Source organism: Embiotoca jacksoni, unplaced genomic scaffold, assembly GCF_022577435.1.
Source record: "Embiotoca jacksoni isolate LCO1_2020_lvr unplaced genomic scaffold, fEmbJac1.0.p SCAF_13, whole genome shotgun sequence".
Lineage (NCBI taxonomy): Eukaryota > Metazoa > Chordata > Actinopteri > Embiotocidae > Embiotoca > Embiotoca jacksoni.
This window is the reverse complement of record NW_027185263.1, coordinates 2760663-2784332: the sequence shown is the minus strand read 5'-3', so window position 1 is coordinate 2784332 and position 23670 is coordinate 2760663. Positions and strand designations below refer to the sequence as shown.

General features: G+C 43.7%; 1 protein-coding gene across 2 annotated transcripts in view; it reads left to right on the top strand.

The window, feature by feature from the left end:
• tmem132e (transmembrane protein 132E) overlaps positions 1–23670 on the top strand; it is a 327452-nt gene that overhangs the window by 286001 nt on the left and 17781 nt on the right. For both annotated transcript variants that reach the window (XM_069145923.1, XM_069145921.1), the window contains exons 5-7: positions 3546–3689; positions 11608–11813; positions 18758–19037. In XM_069145923.1, the coding sequence (XP_069002024.1) occupies positions 3546–3689; positions 11608–11813; positions 18758–19037 (630 nt within the window). The remainder of the gene's footprint in view (positions 1–3545; positions 3690–11607; positions 11814–18757; positions 19038–23670) is intronic.

Below are 23670 nucleotides of genomic sequence, written 5' to 3'. Positions count from 1 at the left end.
GCTCACGTTGTGCACAGGCAGCATTCAAATTACAATCAGGTGTTTTAGCATTGAGGTGGTAACAAATTATGCGTCACCGGTTTAGTTCGGTTTGATACCTGAAATACAGCATTTCTGCATTACCACAAAACAGCGACTCTGATAAGTTTTTTGCTGCTTCCTGCAGAACATAGTAATTACGCAAAATGATAGCTGTGTGCAGTAACTGGAGTTCTGTTGTTTTGTTTTTTGTGTTGTTGTTCTGAGCTGAATTCAGGTAAGCATAATTAGCGCTCCCAAAAGTGAAGCGCACATTTAATTGTAAAGTGTCTCATGTCGTGTAATACTTACCAGATGCAAGAACAGCACGGAGAGCTCAGGGACGATGTCTTTCATTCAGGATTTCGCCCCAGAGTCCATTCGATTATCCGCACAGGTTCCGCTGCGCTTCGCCTCCCCGTGAATCGGCCACATTTTTATAAAACGGAAAAAAACAAAGCTGCTTTTTTTTTTCCCTGTCTGGCATTTTAACTCAAGACTAAGATTGAAATTGGCTTAATTATGGTGTTCAGTTCAAATAAATGAATCTGCTACTTATACAAGAAAACAATTTAAAGCAAATGTTTTAGACCATTTTTTAAAAGAATTCACTGAATGTAGATTATTATGCAGAAACAAAGACCTCATGATGCTCTGGTTGGACTGGCAAGTTAAAATAGCTCTAAAGTTATGATACAGATTTCATTTATGTTTCATAACATATGACGTATATGCATAAAGTGTCAGCTGGCTCGACTTAATTAACATGTTATGGGCTGTTGCTCTCTGATTGTGAGGAATTGTTGTGCAGATGGAGCTAATTATGTCTGTCTTGATGGAAGTATTTTAAAGCCTTGTCAAAACTAGACATGAAAACACCTTCCGGCCCTGACAATTCAGACGCTTATCGTCACTGCCTCTCAATATGTTTCATATTAATCCACATCTTCAGGTCCTATTTTTAAAACTTGTCGGTGTAGGATATAGCAGAAGAAGCTGAACTTGACAAGCATTAGTTATAAATCCTCTTTCAGATAGAACCCGGCGTGTTAAAGTTATAATGTCCTACGGCTCCAGCGTTCCTACAGAACTTAATGGAGTTCCTCAAGGTTCTATACGAGTTCTCCTTTTATTTTCGGCTTCCATAAATGATTCAGGTGGGAACCTTGATGGAAGCGCTCGCTGGTAAGGAGGTGATAGTGCTATATATACCCGCAAACTTCACGTCATCGAGGCACCAAACTGTTAAGGAGTCTGAGCTCTTTATAGTCGAGCTTGCAGGATCTTCTTAGTCCCCAATGCCACCTAGAACTGCGTTTCCAGTAGAAAATGCTCATGTTAATGCTATGATGAAATGAGTTTCTAAAAGCGGAGTTGAATTTGCTGAAACGGAAACTTTTTTTAAACGGAATTTTCACTTTTGGATTTTTACAAAGCTCTGGAGAAGTGTTAGCTTGTTGGCGCCACTATCTTAAAGACACGTGCGTCCATGGATTCCTTTTTTTAAATTTTTATCTCAGTTACAACAAGATTGAGCTGGCGAAGCAGTTTTGTATTTGTATGTGCCGTATTTATTCAGTTTTGGGAAATCCCACCATCTCTCGAAAGCATTAAAACCGACTAGAAATCGTCTCTGTTGCTAGGGTCGTTGCTAAGGGTCGGTGTACTCGCTGGAGTGCATACGTTACTTAAAAGTCTAGTGACATGACGAAATGTTTTCCACTTATTAGTCCCACCCCGTGTGTTGCCATGAAAACAGATCGCACTATGAAAAAGTTTAATATTTTAGGAGCGAATTGCCACAATATGAAAACATTTTGATTGCATATTTTATTTAGTTGGATAACTCATTGTACAATCGTGCCAATTAATGACATTAAAGCACATCATCTTGTGTATTATTGCTTAAGAACCCACCAGGAGGCCACTAGCCGACTTTCTGTCAAAGCTGAGCACAAATTTTAAACTTTAAATCTGTAAAAGAAAAAAATGCTAATTAAAGCACATTTCCATCCACTACAGTTGGGTGCCATTAAATGTCTGCAGAAGAAGAGGGTGCAATGAGATGACCAGCACCAGTTGAACCTGTCACAATCTGTGGAAAATTTGATGGACGTGTCCAATTTACTTTACGTTTGTTGCATGTATTAAACTACAGAGAACAGGTGCCGAGATGAGACTCAGTCTGTGTGTAATATTCCCTCGATTAATAAACAATTCCGAGTGTTGCAGTTGAGAAGGAACCCCTTAAAAAACAGACAGTGACACTCATCACGCTCTGCGCCCTCATTAAGCCTGTAAGATGAGTGTTGGGCAGAAATTTAAATATATTATTCTTGATTTTGGGGAAGCTGACATGATTTCCGTCTCTCTCGTGGGCCTCTCACGCGCCATGAATGGGAAAATATGTTCTCCTCTTGAAGCTTCACATGACTTGGAAAAAAAAAAATAGAAATAGTGAACTGATTTGAACTTGTTTGTATTTTAATTAGCTGTTTTCATTCCAGCACAATCAAAAGTGAAATGCAGATGAGATGACGACGTTGGCAAGATTATCATAATTCAAGGATTATTTTTTTTATCGCTGTGTACAACCTGCGGGATTTATCGGCTTTTAAAATAATTGGTGAGCATATGTAAGCGTAGGCGTATCAATTAAAGAAAGCACAAATTAAAGGCTTTTGTTTTTTAAGTAGTCTTCTTTATTTAACATAATCTTCATACACCAATTGTTTATGAACCAATAAAATACCAAACCCCAAGCTGTTGACTGATAGTTCGACTATTATAGACAGATTTATGAATAAAAAGTTCTCCATGCATTTCTCTTCATAGTTTCTTCCTCTCATTACTGTTGATTACAGCTAAAATGATAATATATTTTTATTGAATAGACAAAAAAAAAAGGGTGCATCATTGATGAGATCCACTTTTAAGCATCTTTTTTTTTTTTTGGTCAAGTGTCCAAATATTAACATTTAGCTAACAGTTTGCTCTTAAATATCACCGTGGCAGCAATTCTTCCTCTCGCATTTCCAAGAGTTATTATTGACCATAAGTGAAACATCCTTGCAGATGTATAAAGGTTAGAGCCATCACAGCCTGCGCATGAGTGCAGTAAATGTCTTCCCATTTTTCAACCTGAAATTTACACTTTATGTAAGTCCACATTAAAAACAAAGAAAAAAACAAAGAGTTTCCCATGTGATTAAAGTTAAGGTTATTACTTTTCTGTCCTCTTTAGCCCCATTTCAGTTACTTCCAGTTGCTCACTGGAAAGAAAAAAAAAAAAGTGCACTTAAAATGAAAATGTCAGTTGATGAAATCCAATGAAAGACGTTTCATTGTACAGTAATGAGTTGTGGTCCGCCGCTGAGAGTCTCACCTGGTGGGCACAGGAGCCCCCGGCGGTAATGGCTTTAAATTTGGACATCAGTAAAAGGCTGATGAAATATCAAGGAGCAAAAAATAAATAAATAAATCACTCTTCCAGCTGTGTAACGTGTCTCCTGTTCTCTCCTCCGTAGGACACGGAGATCATCAACACGGCCATTCTGACTGGACGCACGGTGGCCATCCCCGTCAAAATGGTCTCCATCGAGATGAACGGGGCCGTCACCGACGTCTCCGCCTTCGTGCAGTGCAAGTCCTCGAATGAGGACATCGTGAAGGTACAGCCGAACCTGATCTCCTCCACCTCTGCATCTGGGAGGAAGATGTCCATTTAGAAGACGTAATCCCTTTCACTCGTTCACAGCACCACAGACACAACAATCATATGTGCCCTTCATTAGATTCTTGCCTTTTGACTCATAAAAAAAAATCAGTTGATATCGATAAGATTCTCCATATGCATCAATACGGTTGCATAAGAACAGTAAAAAAATAAAAACTCCACAGACTTCTACTTTAGCTGAAGGAGCCGAAGTGCCGAACCTCTCCGTCTCTCCTTGTTCACTTCGCCGTGACGACTGCGAGAAAAAAATACATACAACGCCCGACGTCCCAGGATGCAGAACAATCAGGCTCGCGAGGAATCCAAGCTGAGAGTGCACGATTAAGTCTCGTTTGTTGATTAAATAAATTCGACAGGGATCACAACAACTTGCAGAGCGCATTAGTGGCTGTGATTACGCCGTTATTATTTTTCTCCAGTCAATTACAGCCATAATAGATCGCACTATAGGCAGATTGCATAATTGTATAGGCAGCACAGTGAAGTGTCGCCGTGTCGTCTTGCATTGTTGATCATAATGAAAGTGAGGGTGGAAGGGGAGACGCGGAAGTAAATGCTGAATAATGTGTGTTATTACTTTCACATATGCAGCGGTGAAAACGCCGCAGCAACGTTTATTAACAGTAACCTTTTCTCACACAGGAATCTCTGAAAGTCGACCTCACAAAAGGGGTCCCCGACCTTTTTTTTTTCCTCTTAGAGCTACTTTGATGAAACTAAAGTGTCCGAGAGCTACTCGCGTTCAGTTACATTCACTCACACAGCTGAGCTCCACCCAAACCAGCCGAATCGACGAACAAGCTAATGCATCACATCACTTCCCTTCATCTGAAGTTGACATGCATGTCTTCTTTTCCTTCCTTTAAAAAAAAAAAGCTTTATAGCTCCGCCCCGCTGTCGCTGACCAGCCGAAAATATTCTATTCATGCGTTATTTACCTCATTTATGAGCGGCCGTTTGTTTCCAGCTCGGTGTGAGAGCCTCTGCTGCGTTTGTGTCCTCTGATCTCTGCGTGTCTCACTAAGGGCGGAGCTTAACTTGTTCTGCACTGACACGGTGCGGTGCAGACAATAAAGCAGCCGCCGAGGACACGGCAGTAGATCAGTCTCGTCTTATGGCATAAAGAGAATGTAATCAACCGCAAACATAAAACGTAATATAAACGATGACGCGTGTAAAGAAACAAAACAAATGAACAAAACAAAAAAACGCGTAATGAAAAGTGTGAATTGTGTCGTTTAGTTCCACTTTTGAGCTCTTTGTTTGTGTTCTTCTCAAAGATCTATCTCGAACTTCCAAACTACCACATCATTTATCCGGCATTCAATGGATGTTGGACGGGAAGACGGCCGTGGCAACAGGATGAAAGGGAGCGTTGATTGGGCATTGTTTCTGCAGCCTCACACCAACTTTATAATTACCAGGACTTCGCTTTAAACACTGCGAAGGCGCGTATTTTTCTGGAACAAATAAATTCTGCCAGCGGCGAGACGTTTTCAGAAACACCGTCTCCGCCTCAGAACACCTGCATGGTGTTTTTAACCCGGCTCTCCGGATAACGATGGATTTATCACGAGAATCTGACAAGCGATAACAGCGTTTCTCTGAAACCGCTTTCTACTTCATCACATTCCTCTGACTCCGGCTCCTTCTTGTTTAAAAAGCTGTGCGACTGCTGGGATACAGTAACAGCTTGGAGGAGACTCAGAGAGGAGGAGACGACAGCATAGCAACTTGAACTTTTCTTGGGTTTATTATTGACCTCTTTAAATTTGACCACATCAATTTCTTCTGTTTCAGGAATCCATTCAGTCTCCCCCCCCAAAAAAATAATAAAATGAAAAGTCTTTTGTACATCGAATAGTAAAACTATGATATGAAATCAGACTAATGAAATCCTTTAGCAGCTCCTGAAGGTCAAGTGAGGCCGGTTTGATTGCAGATTTTACAGACTTGAGGCCATGAAGCCGAATCGGACACCGACTTTTTTATCGTATCGCCCGTGATTGGCCGGTATCAGTTCCTTTTAAGAGACCAATATCTGTCCAATATATTTCCACCCTGATATACCGTACGAACCCTCGTGTTACGTCTCACTGTCCCTGTTATGTTGTACACAAATCGCTCCCAATTAATAACTTTGGATGCTCGAGGGAGGACAAATTGAATTATGAATTAATCTCATCGCAGAGTTGAGATTAATGAGTTTCCAGTGTGGACTTGTTTCCAGAAGGTGGGCGGGGCTTCCAGTTGTGCTGTCAATAGAAACGAGCAGGTGTTGCAGCGGGACGGTCGGCCTCAGCACGTCATTTATCATTTTTCATTATCCATTAAAGACAAGGCGCTGGGCCTCGTGATATCGAGTGGGCTTGCTTCAGCAATCCTGCCATTGAACATTTCGAGGTTAATTTAAAATGAGCCCTCCAAGTCCGGGAAATACACGAGTCACGACAGTTCGATTAAACGACCTCCTCGAAATGCTGAAATAAAAGATTCGCAGCGAGCCTGACAAAGATCCAACACCCCATTTCTCTGTTCTTGCTTTTATACCAACCTGCATTACCGTCATGACCAGAGGAATGCCTATCTATTCCAATCAGATTATCTTGTTTTAGTTTGTTGTGTTTTCTGAGTGTCATTGATGAGCTGTCAACACAAAGCTTTCCAATATCTCGTCACATCTCCTGCGAGCTGCGTGACTCCCGACTGCAACTCAAACAGCATTTCAACTCAAATTATTTCCAACACTTCTTCTTCTTCTTCTTCTGAATAAAGCTTTCTTCTTCTTTTTTTGGTGCTTTTTTTACTCATTTGGATATTTGCCACCCTGAAGGCTGTTGCTCTTTATTCTTTTTATTCTTCCAACTTTGAGAGTAAAAATAGGTGAGAGGCTGTCATTTTTTTCTTAACCAGCACTTTTTATTTCTTTAGTTCTTTCTTCTTTTGGAAATAACTAAGCTGCAGTGTGCATCAAGAGCCTATAGCAGATAAGGCAATACTGCGCGCTTGTGTATGTGTGCGCGCCTCACTTCCATATTCAGTGACACATTTACCTTTTACTGCAAGTCCAAATTTAGCATTTAAGGGAGAAGAAAGTAAAGTAGTAACATCGGGGGAGAGCTGCTGTTTAAATTGTGCGCTCAAACATTCCTGCAGCTCCTTCGATGTTTCTCTTGTTTTGAGCGAAGCCTCTCGGCGCCCGTTAAGGCTAATCATAAAAAATGATTGGCCTTATTTGTTTGCACGACAGTCCTTCCATGTGCAAAAAGTCGGGGCGCATAAAGACACGGTTGTCCCAGTTTGACGCGGGGAAAGAAACGTCCGACCCCGCGCAGAGCTCTGAGCGCCGGCCGCGACGCCGGGCTCCACCGGCGCTCTCACGGCTCATCGGGATCAAAAGCCCGCAGCCGGGTTCCCGACCTCGACTGGAAATTCTGTTCGTTTATTTTATTTTTACAGCTCTCAAATCACAGCACGAGTCATCTCGGGGCACTTAACAGTAAAGTCGAGACCTCACAACATCGGAGGAAACCTTTAAGACAGAAGAGCGGAGGCAATAATAGAGGTGAGGTGTGATCCAATAATTCAGCGAGGGTGTAACGTGGACGTGTCCGCACACTTCTGGATTATTTGCCGAGGTTTTCAGCTTTAGTTGAAGAGATTTTGAGATATGCCGTATGAACGAAACAGTTTGCCTTCAAATATTAAAATTAATTAATTAATTATTGAAATTAAGATTAAGATTAAGAAGTTTCACGCAAAGTAATGAATTTTTTGTCCTCGTATGATACAATAACGCACATCCCTACCACTAGAACCTAATTCAGTTCACCTCAGGCAAAAATTACAAATCTCTGCAGATAAAATAAATGAACTGGATGACTAAGTTTTTATAGATATATTTTAGGGGGAAATCTTGTGTATATTGATCACATTTATTTATTGTTTTGCAGTAAATGAAAAGATTTTTTTTTTTTTTTTAAATAAATATTTTTTGAACTGCATCCAAACAAAGCGCTCCTAAAAGTCCAGGCTTTCCAGAACAACAGATCATTTTCACGCTCGGTATCATTAATCCCACCAACAACGGGCTAATGAGGGCTGGATCATTTAGCTAACAGAGCTAGATGAACTCGTTGCTTGCACTGCTCTGCCAAAGCCGGCGCGCATTCATCACATAAAGTAAAACAAAAAAAAACATCATAACAGCCACGAGACACAATCCCAGTAATGCTTACCCATCTGTCAGCTTTCATTCAGCGCGCGTTCGATACGTACGTTATCCCTAAATGGAGCCTTTTCACTTCAGGCCGAATTTCCTGGCGATTGATTTAGTGAACGATTTTCAGATTTGAGAACAGAAATGTGGGAGGATTGAGGTTCATCAGGCCGGCTCACGTTTTTCAGCCGCGCCAATTTACTCCCGAGCTCCTTTGACACTGAAACGTGGGAAAGAAAAATCACTTGTCTTCCTGTTGTCTGTTTGATGAACCTAAAAGAGATCAGAGCACAGGAGCATATGGCATCAACCTTCAGATGCAACACAGGGAGAAGCTACAGAAAGAAATCCCCCCCTCCCCCTCCCCTCCCTCCCACACCCCGCCATGCACTTTAAACTTTCATAACTTTTCCCAATTTCAATTCCAACATGAAATATATATATATATATATATTCTGAATCCTGCATGTATCTTGGTTTTGTTGATTTCTGCGTAGATCTTTTTTTTTCTGCTTCGGGTCCCTTGTACATCATCAGCATATGCATGTGACCATGGCAACCCTCCCTGCTGTCGAATAAAAGGCAGATATACGCCGCGCCTCTCCACCCGCGGTGACCGGCCGTCATTTTTCAGACCCGGGAGCTTCCCACGCTTTTTATATACAGTCAAAGTTCGGCAGGGTCTCCTGACAAAAAAAATGTTGCATCATGGGAAATGTGTTTTCAGACAAGATACGGCAGCTCGCGCTGCAATTCATTTAGATTTTCGACCGCTCCGGTTCAGCACTAAATTGCCGGAGGGTCATGTGTATGTAATGAGGCGATGATGTAATGGCAGTAAATCTGCGCCGGCAGTCCGACTGCTCGACACGGAATAAAATGATGGCCCGAGTTCTGTTACGGGATTACGTGAGCAAACGCCTTTTAACTGCTATCAATGTAGGATGGAGAGAAAAGAGAAACATTAGCGACACTGTGTGAATAGTCACATCATAATAAAAACGGCATTAAAGCGCCGCTCGCTCGAAGGACAGACGCCGCCGCCGCCGGAACCGTTTGGGAAATGAATCCGGTTAATGTTACGGAATAAATGTGCGAAAGGCCCTCGGGTGTCTTCACCTTTATTAACCCGACCGGGGACGCTCGTCCCCGCGTCCCGCGAGCCGGCCGCGCCAAACACGGATCGTCGGGGCGGCGCTCGCGCTCGTCCCGGCGATCCGTCGCCGCCCGGGCGCAATCTGCCGGCGCCGCGGAAGATGCCACGGCGCATTAGCAGCGGACGTGACGGCATGCGGCGGCTCGGCGTGTGAAAGCCCTCCTCGGCGAGCCCCCGCGGGGCCGCCGGCACCCGGAGCTGCTAACAGCTTTTGACTTGCAATTAGCCGGCCAAGTTTATCAGCAGCAATAGCTGCAGGAGGTGAAGTGGCACTGCAGCGCGAGGGCCATGTTTCCACATCTCTCTCTCTCTCTGTGTGTGTGTGTGTGTGTGTGTGTGTGTGCGCGTGTGTGTGTGTGTGTGTGTGTGTGTGTGTGTGTGTGTGCGTTTGCTTTCGGGAGTACACGTCAGGCAGATGTTCTCAACTCTACATACAGCCGGGCCGGTCAGTGATTAATCGTGGGTGGGCCGGGGTCACGGCGTCGAGCTCCTCTGTGGTTTTTTGTTGTTGTTGTTGTTGTTGTTGTTTTTTTCCTCTTTCCCGTTTCGTGACTCGGTTTCCGCGGATCAGACTCACGCGGAGCGATAACGCACAAAAGCTGGGACTCTGCGGCCGCCCGTGAGGTCAGACCCTCACAAAAGTTGCATTAACTGAACCAGAGGGGGAAAAGACTGTCATCGTACCAGGTCCTCTCCACCCCCCCCCACCCCCCCCCACCCCCGCTCCGGCCTGTCTGCATGTGGGGGAATTATATTACCCGGACCTCCTCCCAGTTATGATGAATCCCCAGCCCTGAGAAGACTGGCCAGCCCGACCTCCATTTGCGGGAGATTAGATCCTCTGATTACAATGCCAGCTACCTCCCAACACTAGATAAATCTTCCAACGGGAGCCCAAAAGCAAAAAGCCCTCCAGATCCATTGCAGTTAATAATTTAGTGTTAGAAGGGGACAAGTATTTATGATAATTCAAATGGGGAGCTGGAGATCATTTTTTTGGGGGGCTCTTTTTTTGGACTGGGATGGAAAAGCCTAAAGAAAGGTTTTGTGTTAAAAATGGCATTCGCCAAAAGGCTTCAAATTAGAAACAGAATTCGCACCCGGTGTCACACGGGATATCGCGTTACACAAAATGTCACGTGAAAAGGTGAAATATGGTTGTTTATGTGGCACCGACGTTGTGAAGTGAAGTTCATGTGAAATGTCACGTAGCTGTCGGCGCTCCTATCGTGTGACTTACGTGTTTGCCTAAAAGCTTTTTCTTGGCGTGTCGCGTGTCCGTGTAATCGTTCATAGATCATTATGATGAGCGCGGCCGAGGGAGGGGGCGGCGTGGAGACGTGGCTCGAATGCCTAATTTGCACTTAACATGCTTAACAAACACTGGGTTCACTTAGAAGCTCTAACTTGACTGCATGAAAGATGCAAATGAGAGCTGAGACGAGCCCGCGGCCAGAAAGCGTTTTGTTTACAGCTGTTGTTCACAGCGCTGTGTCATCAACGCTCCAGTCTGTTGCTGTTTTTTGTTTTTTTTTTCTTACTCTGACCAAACACAGCAGCTGATTTTTTTTTTTTTTTTTTTTACCGAGCCTTTTCATGTTTTTGATTAAGGGTTGTTCAAATCAGCTGATGCCGCGCTGCGAAGGAATGAAAATGGGGCTAATTCTGGAGCCTCGGCGGCGCACAGCGGGAAAATACAGCCTTGCAGACTCTTCAATAAACATCGGTTTCTCTTGGATTCCCGGTCCTGTCAGTCAAGGGCGATAAATTTGGTTCGACTTAGGTTTCCTCTGCGATAGAAATAAGGTCCACGGATTTTGTGGTGCTTCGCAGCTCAGCCCGGGATCACGGCAAAGCGTGTAGTACCGCTGTCTGTCCACCAGAGGAAAAACTGTGTCGGTGTCACGTTTTGTCTCTCCGAGGCGTGAAAAGTTCACGCACGCGGCCGACGTCAAACGAAGGTCAAGTAGGGAGGTATTTCACGGCGGGGCGTCCGGAAGTTACTTACATAACGGATAATGTGCGGTAATTAACTCGCGTGACTTCAGACTGCAGGAAGATCGGAAAAAAAATTAATAAGAGGGATTTTGCACGGCCATGAAAAAGCACGATTAAAAGAAATTGAGCAGAAACGGGCTCCGTCTTCTCTTTTCATCGCGACTATATGAGCAATACAATCCAGTTTTCTTGGTTAACCTGAATTTGGGATGAAACAAACTTTCAGGACGAAACGAACGCATCGGCGAAGTATGTGCCCTGAACTTTAACGTCGCACTCAAGACGGCCGAGAGACCCGACCGCTGCTTTGTACGTTCGCTCCGCTGAAAGTGTCGGACCTTGAACGGCTCCCGGTGCGAATGGCGGCGCTGACAGCCGCGTCTGCGCCGTACATCATCACACATCACTTAGATCCCTCTGCCACCGATGTGACCATTACCATATAGATGGTCTCTGACTTCTGACCGTGATCTGTCCTAGGTGTCCATGAATTGCGACTACGTGTTTGTCAACGGGAAGGAGACGCGGGGCTCCATGAACGCCAGGGTCATCTTCAGCTACGAGCACCTGAGCGCGCCGTTGGAGCTGACCGTCTGGGTTCCCAAGCTTCCCCTGCAGGTGGAGCTCTCCGACGACAATCTCAGCTTCATCAAAGGCTGGAGGGTTCCCATCCTGCCCGACCGAAGGTGAGGCTTCGACCGCACACACAAATCACCCCCGTTACACTCCCGAAGTGAATGAGGGATTATTTTTAGACGGACCTCCAGAAAACTAATAAGAAGGAGCGACTTTAGCCAACAACGCTGAAACAACTTGTAATAACTAGAATAACTTTCTATTTGATGAGACGAGCTGAATGGGAGACGGCGTCTAGTGGCACTCGGTGGTATTGCAGCTTAAGGCACTTCCACATTGGCCTAATTTTCAGAACCGGAAGCTGCGTCAACTTTTCTATACGGTCTGTGTTTCCCACCAGTCGGATTCGCAGATTTAATGGCCATTTTTACAGAAATTAAACGGATGACGCTCACAACATATTCATCAAATAATTGCCGAGGTGTGTTTCCTTTTCCATTCATTTAAAGTTTTGTCTTCAGTAAAGAAATATATCGCGTATAATAGCTTCTTTAAAGCTTGTTGAAAAGCTCCGCTTTCACCTCTTATCTAAACTCCCACAGCTGAAGGAGCCGAGCCAGAAGGCGTTCGATGCAGCGTAATGTAATTTGGATGTCTTATTTTTTTTTCTTTGTACATGACTACCAGAGGACTCATTATCCCAAAGTTCTACTTCCGCATCCATAATGATGCTTTTGGACTAACAAGGAGGTCGTTTGGTGTTTTTTTTTCGTTCAAGTCTGAAAATCACAGTCGGAGTTAAAACAGTTTTGAAAAAAAAGCTGCTTACTTGCACCTTTTCTGCTGCGTACGTCGTTGCCCTCGAGATGAAGCCAATTGTCTGGCCTTCACGTCAATATCATAGACGCTTTTGTCAATATAAGGTAATAAAAAATGAATGAGCTATTTGCCTCGAAGCTTCAAAAAACAACATCTTTTAAGGTTTGGGGGGAAAAAAAAGAGAGAAAAAAAAAAAAAAAAGGCCCCAGTGGGAAAATGAAGGTTGTCGGGAGCCGGGACCCCAATGAAGGAGTTGTCGTCTTGGGTTAAGGGTACTCGGCTCATTAAAAATGTTCTCGCATTCCTGTCATGCGTTGCAGCAGCAGCAGCAAACAGGCCCACAACAAATGTTTAATGGGAGCATTAACACTCAACGCGGGTGGCTGCTGCCGTCGTCGCCGCTGGAGTACTTCACCGCAGACCGATTCCATCTCCACCGGACCTGAATACAAATGGCGTGTTTACAGAGTTGTTTGAAGAATGGAGGTATTTCAAATGACCTAGAGTGCTTGGAAAACATCTTGCGTCGCCTCATTTTTTTTAATTTTTTTTTTCAAAAGATCCCCCCCTCTCCTTCCCCCCAACGAGCTATAATAGGCTTTTGATGGTATATTATTTTGACACGCAAATATGCGTCTTAAATGGTCCACTTTAGCGCCGTTCGTTCAGGTGTTGCGCGACAAGCCCGGCTCATTAGAGCAGAGACGGAGGATCTGCGCCGCGTTTCATCATATTTGTGAGATTTCAGACGTCGTGCTCGGTGTTAACGAGGCCCTCAAAATACATAACTCCCGATCTCACCTTCGTTATTCAACATCGCTGAGTCGGTTCGAGCAAAACCGCTGTTTTGGGTTTGTTTTTTAGTTTTTTTAGTTGTTTTTTTTTTAAAGTTTGTTTCTCTCAAGCACGCGTCTCCACAATTCCCACCTGTCCGCTTTCGATGCAACTTCCCCCTTCTGACAGTAAAGACAGTAATCAAAGACCCCTCGCGAGCCATTTTTGGGTCGCTGTGATTGCCACGCTGCCGGCCCGGAGGAATTCATTTCACCGCAGGTGAAGCATTTTCTGTCTCACACGCTGTCATTTGGATTTACACGAAGTATGTAATATCCTTTTGCTTTTCCCCGTAGTTCTCTGCCACGTCGAGAAAGTGCAGACAAAGGCGGCGCCCGTCATTCTTCGCGGCTGCCGCGTGCAGACCGTTGAAGCCGCCCGGTACCGACGAGAACGAGGCCTTCCCGCAGGAGCCTCGTGCGTTTCCTGTTCTTATTTCTGTCGGACGCGTGTTGTGATGTGTGCCACGCGGCGAGTCTCGTTTTGGTTTTAGGTTTTGTTTCTGCCTGATGCGTAGCTGTCGTCGTGTCCCGGCGGGCAGGTACCGACTTGGCACTAAATTTAAGCACAAAAAATGCTGCAGTTTTGACATGGAAAGGTAATTACTGGGATCATTGGAGTCGTTTGCGTAGTCGTGTAAAAAACATTTTATTTCACCGGAAGACGACCAATTCCTATTTATGTTCACATTTCCTGATAGATTAACATCCTGCCATCTTATTTCATGGTTAATATACATGTACAGGCTACCCGTGAATCAACAAAGGATTAAGTCTGACATATTTCATAAACCCTTCCATAGAAACTCACATACTAAATTCACATACAGGCATGTGTTGTTGTTTTTTTCTTCTTCTTTGACATTTTACTCGCATTAAATGTTGAAGATCACACGTGAACACATCTTTTTTTTTTTTTTGGTGTCGATAAGACGTACGTATTTCGGGGACCTCGTCTACTCGGTTGCCGTGGAAACGCACGTTTTCTGTGATTCTGAGAGCCTTCAGGACTTCTCATCCATGCTGACTTAAAAAATGGACACGTGTGGAAGTATCATCATTAACATATCTTAGTGTTACATTTCACCTGTGAAAACATGAATTTCAGACATCCTCCTCACTCATTATTGTACTTTTATTATTATTTATTTCCGTTTTTTGACATTTGAAAGTGTCATTTTACTGTCATGGAAATCCACAGTTTCACTTTAACGTTAATATAAACTTTAAAAAAAATTCTTCGTGACTGGTAAAGCAGCAACCTGGACGTCTGCCGTGAACAAAACCGTGGAACTGCAACGCCAGGCGTGGCGAGACGAGACGGACAAGTCAGGACGACAGATGCGCCAGCGTGAGGCGGCAGGTTCTTTACTTGTCCCGACCTTGGTCTTCGTTTTGTTTGCAGCCGTTATGAGGTGCTGAGATAATGAATCAGTTGTGGTATTTTTTCAAAGCACCTCAAAGTAAGATGGAAAACAAGATCTCTCATACGGTGTAATGTAGCTCGTTAGTCATCTCGCAAAATGCACCGCGGTGACGCCGAATCCCGATGATTATCTGTATTATTAGACAGAATTATTGTCCTTTCGCCGACTCCTCTCGGTCCTCTCATCTCTCACTCTCATCTGTTATGTTCCTCCTCGTTTACACAACCTCTAACCCCCCCTCCCCCCACCTCCCGGCTCTCCTTCCCTCACCTCCTTAAGTATTTTTTTTTTTTACTTTTTTTTTTTTTTTACTTTCCTGCTGCAGTCTTTCCATCCTACGTTCCTCCACTTGGGCAAAGTGACACATCGTGAACCTTTGTGCACAGCGAGGTCTCCTGGCCTGCAGTGGGCCGTTGCCACGGCGCTGCAGAATTGCTCACTGGCTGTGTTATCCAGCAACATGCTCTGACAAAAAAAAAAAAAAAAAAAAGGAAGTGTAATCGGGCGGGCAGCGCCGTGTGCACTGAAGCTTCAGCTTGTGCTCTCGTATCAGAGACTCTAATAAGAACAGACAATATTCTTCTGGAGGAGAAAATATATATATATCGCCCTTATTTTCAGGTACGGACTCGGGAAGGTAAACTTTCACTGACCTGAGTCGAGAGTTGTGAAACTCCTTGACAGAGACGGAGCGAGTCTTAATGTCTCATCGGGGTTTGTTGTTTTTCCTCCGCCTTGGACTGAATGAGTAACCGAGTTTGCAGTTTCGGTGTCTGCCGTGGAGTTAACTTGCTTACCTTCCGAGCACAACAGCAGCAGCAACCACAAGTCCTGAAGCTACACTGTCCGTCTCACGGCTCACAGCACGAGGTCCGGTTGACATTCAGACCGGAGAGCTCAGCTCAACCAGAAGAAACGTGCATCATCACTGAGCTCAGGTTTTAGGTTGCAGTTTTTCAGTCTTCTTCTATCAAGTTGTTGTTGTTGTTGTTGTTTTAACGTGATAGAAAACATCAGGTTGTTGCTTTTCATTAGATTTACTGATTTTGGTGTAATTTGGCCTCTCCAATAAACCATAACCCTTTAATGTACAACGTGGGTCAAAAGTATTCTGTCTTTCATCATTCACTATTCTGTGAATTCCTCAATGAACTTGTTTTTAATCATCACAAATCCTTATTTTCACTTTTCCTTTCAGAGTTTTCCTATAGAGGACATTCTTGTGTCACAGTGCACAACATGGCTCAAAAATGTCTATGATCATGCTTTGACTGAGGGTTTCTTTGCGTTGCAATTTATTTTATTATTTTATATTTTTTTTTACCACAGTCCATTATTGTTTGACCTCAAATCACTGCTAAAATAATAATTTGATCAAGATTATTATTAAAGTATGTCTTAATTAATTACACTTGCATACATGTGTCATTTTGGACGCAGGTGTGTAAACTTGATGCGGTGCTACAAAAATGTATTTTGTGAATGAAGACAATAATGCGGTAATCAAAAACAAGATATTTCATGAAAATTTGGAAAAGAAAAGAAAAGGTTTGCATCTGGTGCATTAAAGGGTTAAAAAGGTTCTTCACTGGTTTAGTTTAGGTTTTTTTTGGGGCGAAGAAGAAGCTGAGATCCAGACTTTTTAATACACCGTATAACTCCTAAAGCATTGAATTTCCAATCATGCACCCAGTAGCAGTCTTTTGTTGGACCCTCTAGTTGGTAATGCAGACTCTCTCATAAATTTGCAGTCTCGAAGGCCCGCCTCAGATAACCCCGGTGACGTCCTCTGAATATATTTTCTTCGGCTTAAGAAAGCTCCCGCAGCACGGCGGATATTATATAACAGTCTTCACAGGCTGAGCGGTTCTCCTCGTGATGAGTAAACCTCGTGTAAAATTGATGGTATTACCTTTCAAATTTACCTGAAATATTTGCAAAACAAATTAGTTCCAGGGTAGATTTTGTGCCGTAGCGGCGTGGCCGTGCTTTTTCTAAATAAATGGGGGGATTTTTTTTCATTTCATTTTTCTGCACCTTATTTCTTCTGACTTCCCGCGAATGAAAATGCATCAAAAGGTATAGTCTCGCCTCGAGTCGTGTGATCAACCTCCTTAATGGTGTTTACAGCCACTGTCGGAAAAAATTCATACTACAGATGTGCAACTTTTTCGATGCAAGGAGAGACGGGTAACAATTAGGAAATGTCTCTCTAGCGGAAAAATGTTCCTTTAATTAATCACAAAAATATCTCTCCATCAAATATACTCACTTTGCATCACATCTCAGTTCACACACACACATATGCGTATAATTTAATGCATGTGCATCACGTCACGTATTATTTTCACCATTTATTCAGTTTATTTTTCCGATTTTTTTTTTTTTTGTGAGATCCTGATTTTTTTATTTTTTTTTCTAAAGCCATCGTCTAAATTAAAAGAATTTTATCAGAGACCGTTCAGGCTAAGGAACTGCAACTTTCAGATGCTTGTAAGACCACGTAAGAAGACGTTTTAGACTCGGTAGTAATACCCACATCTGCTACCGGGCAGAATTTTAATACACGGTCTCAGAAATTTCCCAATTTGTGAATTAGGATGCGAGACGGAGCCCATACGCAAGATTATTTTGACCTCGAATTCACTAAATTGCTACAATAAAACCAGGCTGTTAATGTGCAGACATATGCCTGCAATCTCCGTCAAGTCAATAAGTTCCATTGTGTTGAATTCATTGTGGTTTAGCCACATTAACCATCGACATAGAGGTGATGAATCGATGACCCGAGATGAATCAGACCGACAGAGGTGAAGGTAAAGGTGCTTCATGCACGTTCCTTCAAAGATCCCCGAGATCCTACTGGGAGGGCCCCCTTTGGTTTCCAAAAATGTAACCTGCCTGGTCAAAGTTATGAGCCGAAGTATTGGGGGGGGAATGATGAAGTGCGGCGAGGTGCGGTGCCGAGATGAATTTATAATCAAAGCCCAGTAGGTGGTGCGGGCCTCAAAATGCATTGACCGATGCATTTTCTTTCGTTGAGGGATCCTATTCAAAGCGTTGATGAGACCTCGGGACGGAAGTTCTCGGCCCGATAATCGAAACGGTTCTTTCAATTAATCGGCGCTGTGTGTGTGTGTGTGTGTGTGTGTGTGTGTGTGTGTGTGTGTGTGTGTGTGTGTGTGTGTGTGTGTGTGTGTGTGTGTGCATACGTACTTTGTCGGCGTCTGACAGCCCTCGCTGCCGTCCCTGAATCTCAAGTCGCTCGCACGGTTAAGTCAAAGCGAAGATTAAGCGGAGGAATGCTTTTCAAGGAGGAACTGGCAGATTGTCAAGCCTGCTGAGAGACGTTGGGCAACTCGTACATCTTGTTGTAGAGCAGATTGCGCTCGGTGGGGGGTGCACCTGGCATGTTTAACCCCACTGCCCAGGGCTCCTGTGAAATAAGAAGGGCGTCCGTCCAAAAACTGCTTTTTTTTTTTTGGTGCTTATCGTTCCTTCCCCGCCGGCTCGGGGGACATTTTTTTCCTCATCGCATCAGAAGAGATAACGTGATGGATTTCTATGGAGCGGTGCCGAGTTTCCCGATCAGTGTGATGATGTCAAATTATAAAACGAGTCGAGATCCTTACGAACAGAGGAATTGAGATGTCATGACTCAGCGCGGAGCGTAATTTAGAAGCAGATGCTCGGTTTGAAGAAGTTATGATTGGTGATGGGGTTTTTTTACCTCTGGATGAGCTGTTCTCAGTGTTTTTTGGTGCATAATTCCAGACACATTTGGCCACATGACGGAGCTTAGCTTCTCCAACTTTAAGTTTCCATTTTTGAAAGAAATTCAACAGCAACCTAAAACTGTCATCCACAATGTTCTTGAGAGGATAAAAAACCAGGCCTGTATTTGCTTGACACCAGATAGAGATATATTTTGTGGATTTTTCATTTTGTATTTAAATTTTACGTCTGCGCTTCCAGGAGCACCAGAGACAGCGACGCAGACGATGACGACGACGATCGCCGCGTGAGCCGAGGCTGCACCCTGCAGTACCAGCGGGCCCTGGTGAAGGTGCTGACCCAGTTCCACACCACCTCCACCGAGGGCACCGACCAGGTGATCACCATGCTGGGACCCGACTGGCAGGTGGACGTCACCGACCTGGTCCAGGACTCGCTGAAGGTGGCCGACCCCAGGATAGCGGAGCTGGTGGACAGGACGATCCTGGTGGGCCTGGAGCTGGGGTCCAGCACGCTGAAGGTAAACTCGTTTACACGTCACGGCCCTGTAGATGAAGAAAGATACGTCTGAGTGAGAAGCGTGGTGTTCCCTGAAGGTGCTTTGTGAAAAAAAAATCCCACACAAAATGAAGGTTGAGGGAAAAAGAACCTTTGCAGGCTCATCATAATGGACACGAATTGCATCCAAAATCCCACCACTTCTTCTCTGTTGGGTTTCGCAGTGGTTATTTACCAGAGGCAGATGCAGCACATATCCTATGACATCGCACGGTTTGAGCTTTCCAACAATCCCAGTACCTCGTTTGCGTGACGAAGCGTTGCAAAGAAATTTGACTTTCAAGTTGCATCAAATTTAATCGCGTCCATCTTCACGCCCGCTACTCCCAATTTTTTTTTTTTTTTTTTTACTTGATGTTAAGGCTAATATACAAAATCTTATCTTATCTAAAAGTATTATCAAATCAGATGATGAAAGTTTTAGATAACCTAGACTGTCCTGAAAAAAACAAGATATGGTATAAATAGTTGGCCCCTATCATGACCAAGTTATGATCTTAAAAGTGAAGGTAATAGCTCGGGGTTCAAAGGGTTGAAGGATAACGCTACAACTTGGGTCTCATTTCGTAGTTTTGCTGGTTATCTCTCTTGGTTATGATAACATTTCACTTCGGACCAAAGTAACAACAGACTCAGATGGGACAAGAAACTCAAGCAGGCAATTCGACAGGCTGTAAAAAAAAAAAAGGCAACTGTTTCCCAAAATAATCTAAAGTGAGCAAACGTCCGCAATAATCCATCATTACTGAGGTGAACCCGGCGCATGCAGCTTGATCAAAGCAGTCGATAAGCTGTGATGGATGGCTGCGACACACAGATTGGCCGGTAATGTTTAGTGTTCATCCTTTTTTTTTTGGTTTTCTCTGTGATGAAAACCCTTGTTAAACCGTTTGATGGCCAGTTTTTCTTGTCCCTTTTTTGCCGCACATCTCGGCAGTTAACTTATCGACTGAGTGACGGCGTAAACGATGACAGTAATACTGAAGTTGTAACAAAAAAAAGGATTTATCTTTCTTTTTTTTTTTTACAACTTACATATCCTCTTCCCTTTTCACCTTTTCTCCGTGTCACCTCTGTGCGTCTGTGACGAAACAATAACCTGTTGCTCTGTAAATGTACGTCGCCGCCGTCCGCTGTTCTCAAGTTAAAGAGCTCCCCTGACATAAAGTGCATGTAAATGCACCAGCCGAGACAGGTTCAGAAGTCCTTATAAAGGAGGCAGAGCAAGTTATTACTCCTGGGCTGTGATTTACCGACGCTTCACTGGTCATTTATGGGGACGGAGAGAAGTAACGCTTGGTGAGAGTTTTGATCGCCGTGAAAGATCACAGTCTCAGCCTGTCAGGAGGAAGAATAGTTCCCTGATTGATGCATCTGATGATGGCAAAACAAGGAGGAAAGATATAAGTCACCCATCCATCATTTTAAATGAGCAATGGATCACTTATAATCTGTTGAAGGGTATGAATAATTATACATCGATTTACGACCAGATGTAGCTTGCCACATTGTCTTTTAGCAATTGGATTAAATAAATAAATAAGGAGTGAAGAAATGATCTCATCCTTCAAACAACTTTTAAAGCTTGTGGACTGGATCCAGAACGGCTTGATCGAGCTGGTCTGGAGATGTTAGATTAGTCAAAACTAATGGATCTGGGCTGCACTGATCTTGAAACAAAGATATGAGTCTTCTTTAATCTTTTAAGTGGTCCGGGTGCGTCTGCAATTTCTCTACGGACGTGAACGGAGAGCGCACATCAAATTTAGAGTCAAACTCGGTTAATCCGAAATGGAGACCTTCAAAATGCTCCGGAAAGCTTATGGCAATGAAAGCGGTGAGTCCGGAGAGCCGTTTTGAGTGGAAGAACGTCACAGAGCAACAACCGACAAAAAAAAAAAAAAAAAAAAAGGTGCCTCAGGGTCAGACGGTCAACACCGAGTTCTACTTTGACGCTCTTGAGGGGAAAACATTTGCTGCAAACCGCCTGAAGTGTGGCGCCGTGTCTCCATCACCTCCTGGTGGAGGTTATAGCTTCCTCCTGCTCAATGCACTTCAACGTGCTGCGCTCAGTTAGCGTGCAACAGGATCGGTCTCTGAACTTTTTGATTTTAACTGGTCATAATTCAAAGTACCTGACCTGATGACAAACGGTGCAAAATACAGTTCATCCAGAGGGGAAGCCTGAATGTCTGCATTCAATTTGACAACAATCCATCTGGGTTTTTGAGACAGTTTACTCAAAACTACAAATGTGAACCTCATGTTGGCGTTACATGAAAAAATAGAGATTGATTCAAATCCAAAGCATCCAGAACCATGACTGGACAAAGCGAATTTATTAATCTTTCAAAGCTGAGGTAGAAAAATATAAAAAAAAAACACTGACCTGTTAGTGGCACCAGATAAAAAAAAGTACAACCTCACTGCCATCGTGTCCAATAAAATCCAGGACAGCTTCTATTTACAGTTGAATGTCATTCCCAATTTATTCGGTCGTAAGTCAAAGTTCCCAGCAGGACACCACCTCATTATAAAAGAAGTCAGAGGTCATTGGCCAGTGCAGACAAATTGAAACTCCCCAGCTGCTCCAAAACTTCACCTCCTGCACCTGCAGCCCAGCGGGTGTTCGTGAACGGCTGAGAACTGCAAGGTAAAGAAACCTCCGTGAAAAAAGTCCAACGTTAAAACGCCACGCAGGCAACCGAAACGGCTCTCCGCAGACTCGCTGTCCGTTCAGCATGAATGATTGATGGTTTACAAAACTCAAATTACAAAGACGATCCCCAGTTCTCTGGGCGTCCTTTACAAGAACCGTTAAATTGTTATGCTGATTTTTGTGAAAATGAACAGTATATAGCTCAACAATAGTCCTCCTGCTGGATTTTTTTTTTCAGTCTGTCGGAGGATATGAATTAGTCTTCGAGTCTTACGAGACTGATTCAAATTGTTCGCCAGCTGATGAATATGAATAGAGAGAGGAAGCAGCTTTTTGTCCATTTATTATATTTCAGAGAAGTCATTTGATTTCTCTTTTTGTGTCGGAGCGGCTGATGATTGCCGCGTGAATTAAGTCTTGAACTTCACTTGCGTTTGACAGGTCTCTTTAGGGCAAGACGCAGGGCAAAGTATGTGAGAGTTAGAGGTTGAATTACATACGTAGCACATATTAAATATTGTGTAAATTATATTCTAAGTTCGAGGGGCAAAATGATGACTTTCTAAGAACCCACTGAACCTGCTGGGAGTTGGGGTCTTAATCCAGAGGATTACTGAACAATAGCCGCTCCTCAAAGGCAAAATCCAGACTTGGACAGAATTTGGCTGCTCGTCCTCAGATCGGAGATCATTCTGTTAACATCTGCAAACATGCAATCATCCAGCGACCGCCGGTGGAACGGGAATAAAAGAAATGGTGTAATCTGCAGAATCTTTCATCAATATTAATGATGTAGGAACAGCGTGTGCATTTGCCTTTAAGATCCACTTCAATCATCTCGAGACGACAACATTTAAACAGGGATCACATCGTTGACGTGTCACTCAATTAGAAGAAAATACCAAGAGCTGGGGGGATTTGTTTTTAATAAGTATGCAGCACCAGAAGCTCAACTCCCAGCATATAGGCCTATACAACTACATCCGTCTCTTTTGTGCAAACCATAGTCAAACTCTTCAAATATAATCACATATTTTTTTAAAGATAGACTTAATTCAAGAAGCTCTATAGTTTAAAAAAAAAATGCACTATTAAAGTCTCTTAGTTCATTTTTACTCACCAAATGATCAAATGCAACTTCCAAATCAGACATGTACTCAAATATTCAGGCATATAGGGACGAGGATACACAAGCCCCGAGGTGAAAATACATGAGCACATCATTTTATGTAACTTGTAAACAAAGTTCCAAAACTTCTACCCATAAACTGTAATTAAAAAAAGCGGATCTTCCGGGTCTGAAAATTAAAACTACGTTTCTTTAACTGCAATACCAGCGAGGGCCACTAGAGGTTGGCTCCAAAAAAAGCCTCCGGTTCCACAGACTCCCATTCAACTTATTTCATGAAATACAAAGTCAATACAAGTCAATTTGGTGTTGATCACTAAAGTTACTCCTTCTTATTTGTTTTCTGGCGGTCAATCAGAAAATAGCTTCAGCGTTAATTAGACATTGGGCCTCAAAAAGCAGTATATTTAGGGGCGTGTCTGTTTGATTGACAGGCCTGTGGTTCAGTCAGAGTCCTGCTATGGGTGGGCGGTGGCCTAGTGTCCTCGAGTTCCCAATCAGATCGAGTCAGATTCAGCTCCGCCCCAGGGCGGCCAAATATGATCACTTCCTGCTCCAAACCAATAGGTGACATCACTGTTGCTGCTCGCTTCCAGTAGAGTTTCATGACCCAGGACATTCATCATGTCATTCCCCCTCTTTCTGTCTCTATATACTTTGATGTGTCCAATAACGTTGAAAATGCCCCCCCCCCCTTCACCCCGAAGACAGTAATTCTCTCGAAGTGCCTATCAGGGACCGGCCGTTCCGCTGCAGGGCCCTGCGGTTGCTGAGGGAGCTCTCGCCCTGCGGCGGGGGGGGGGGGGG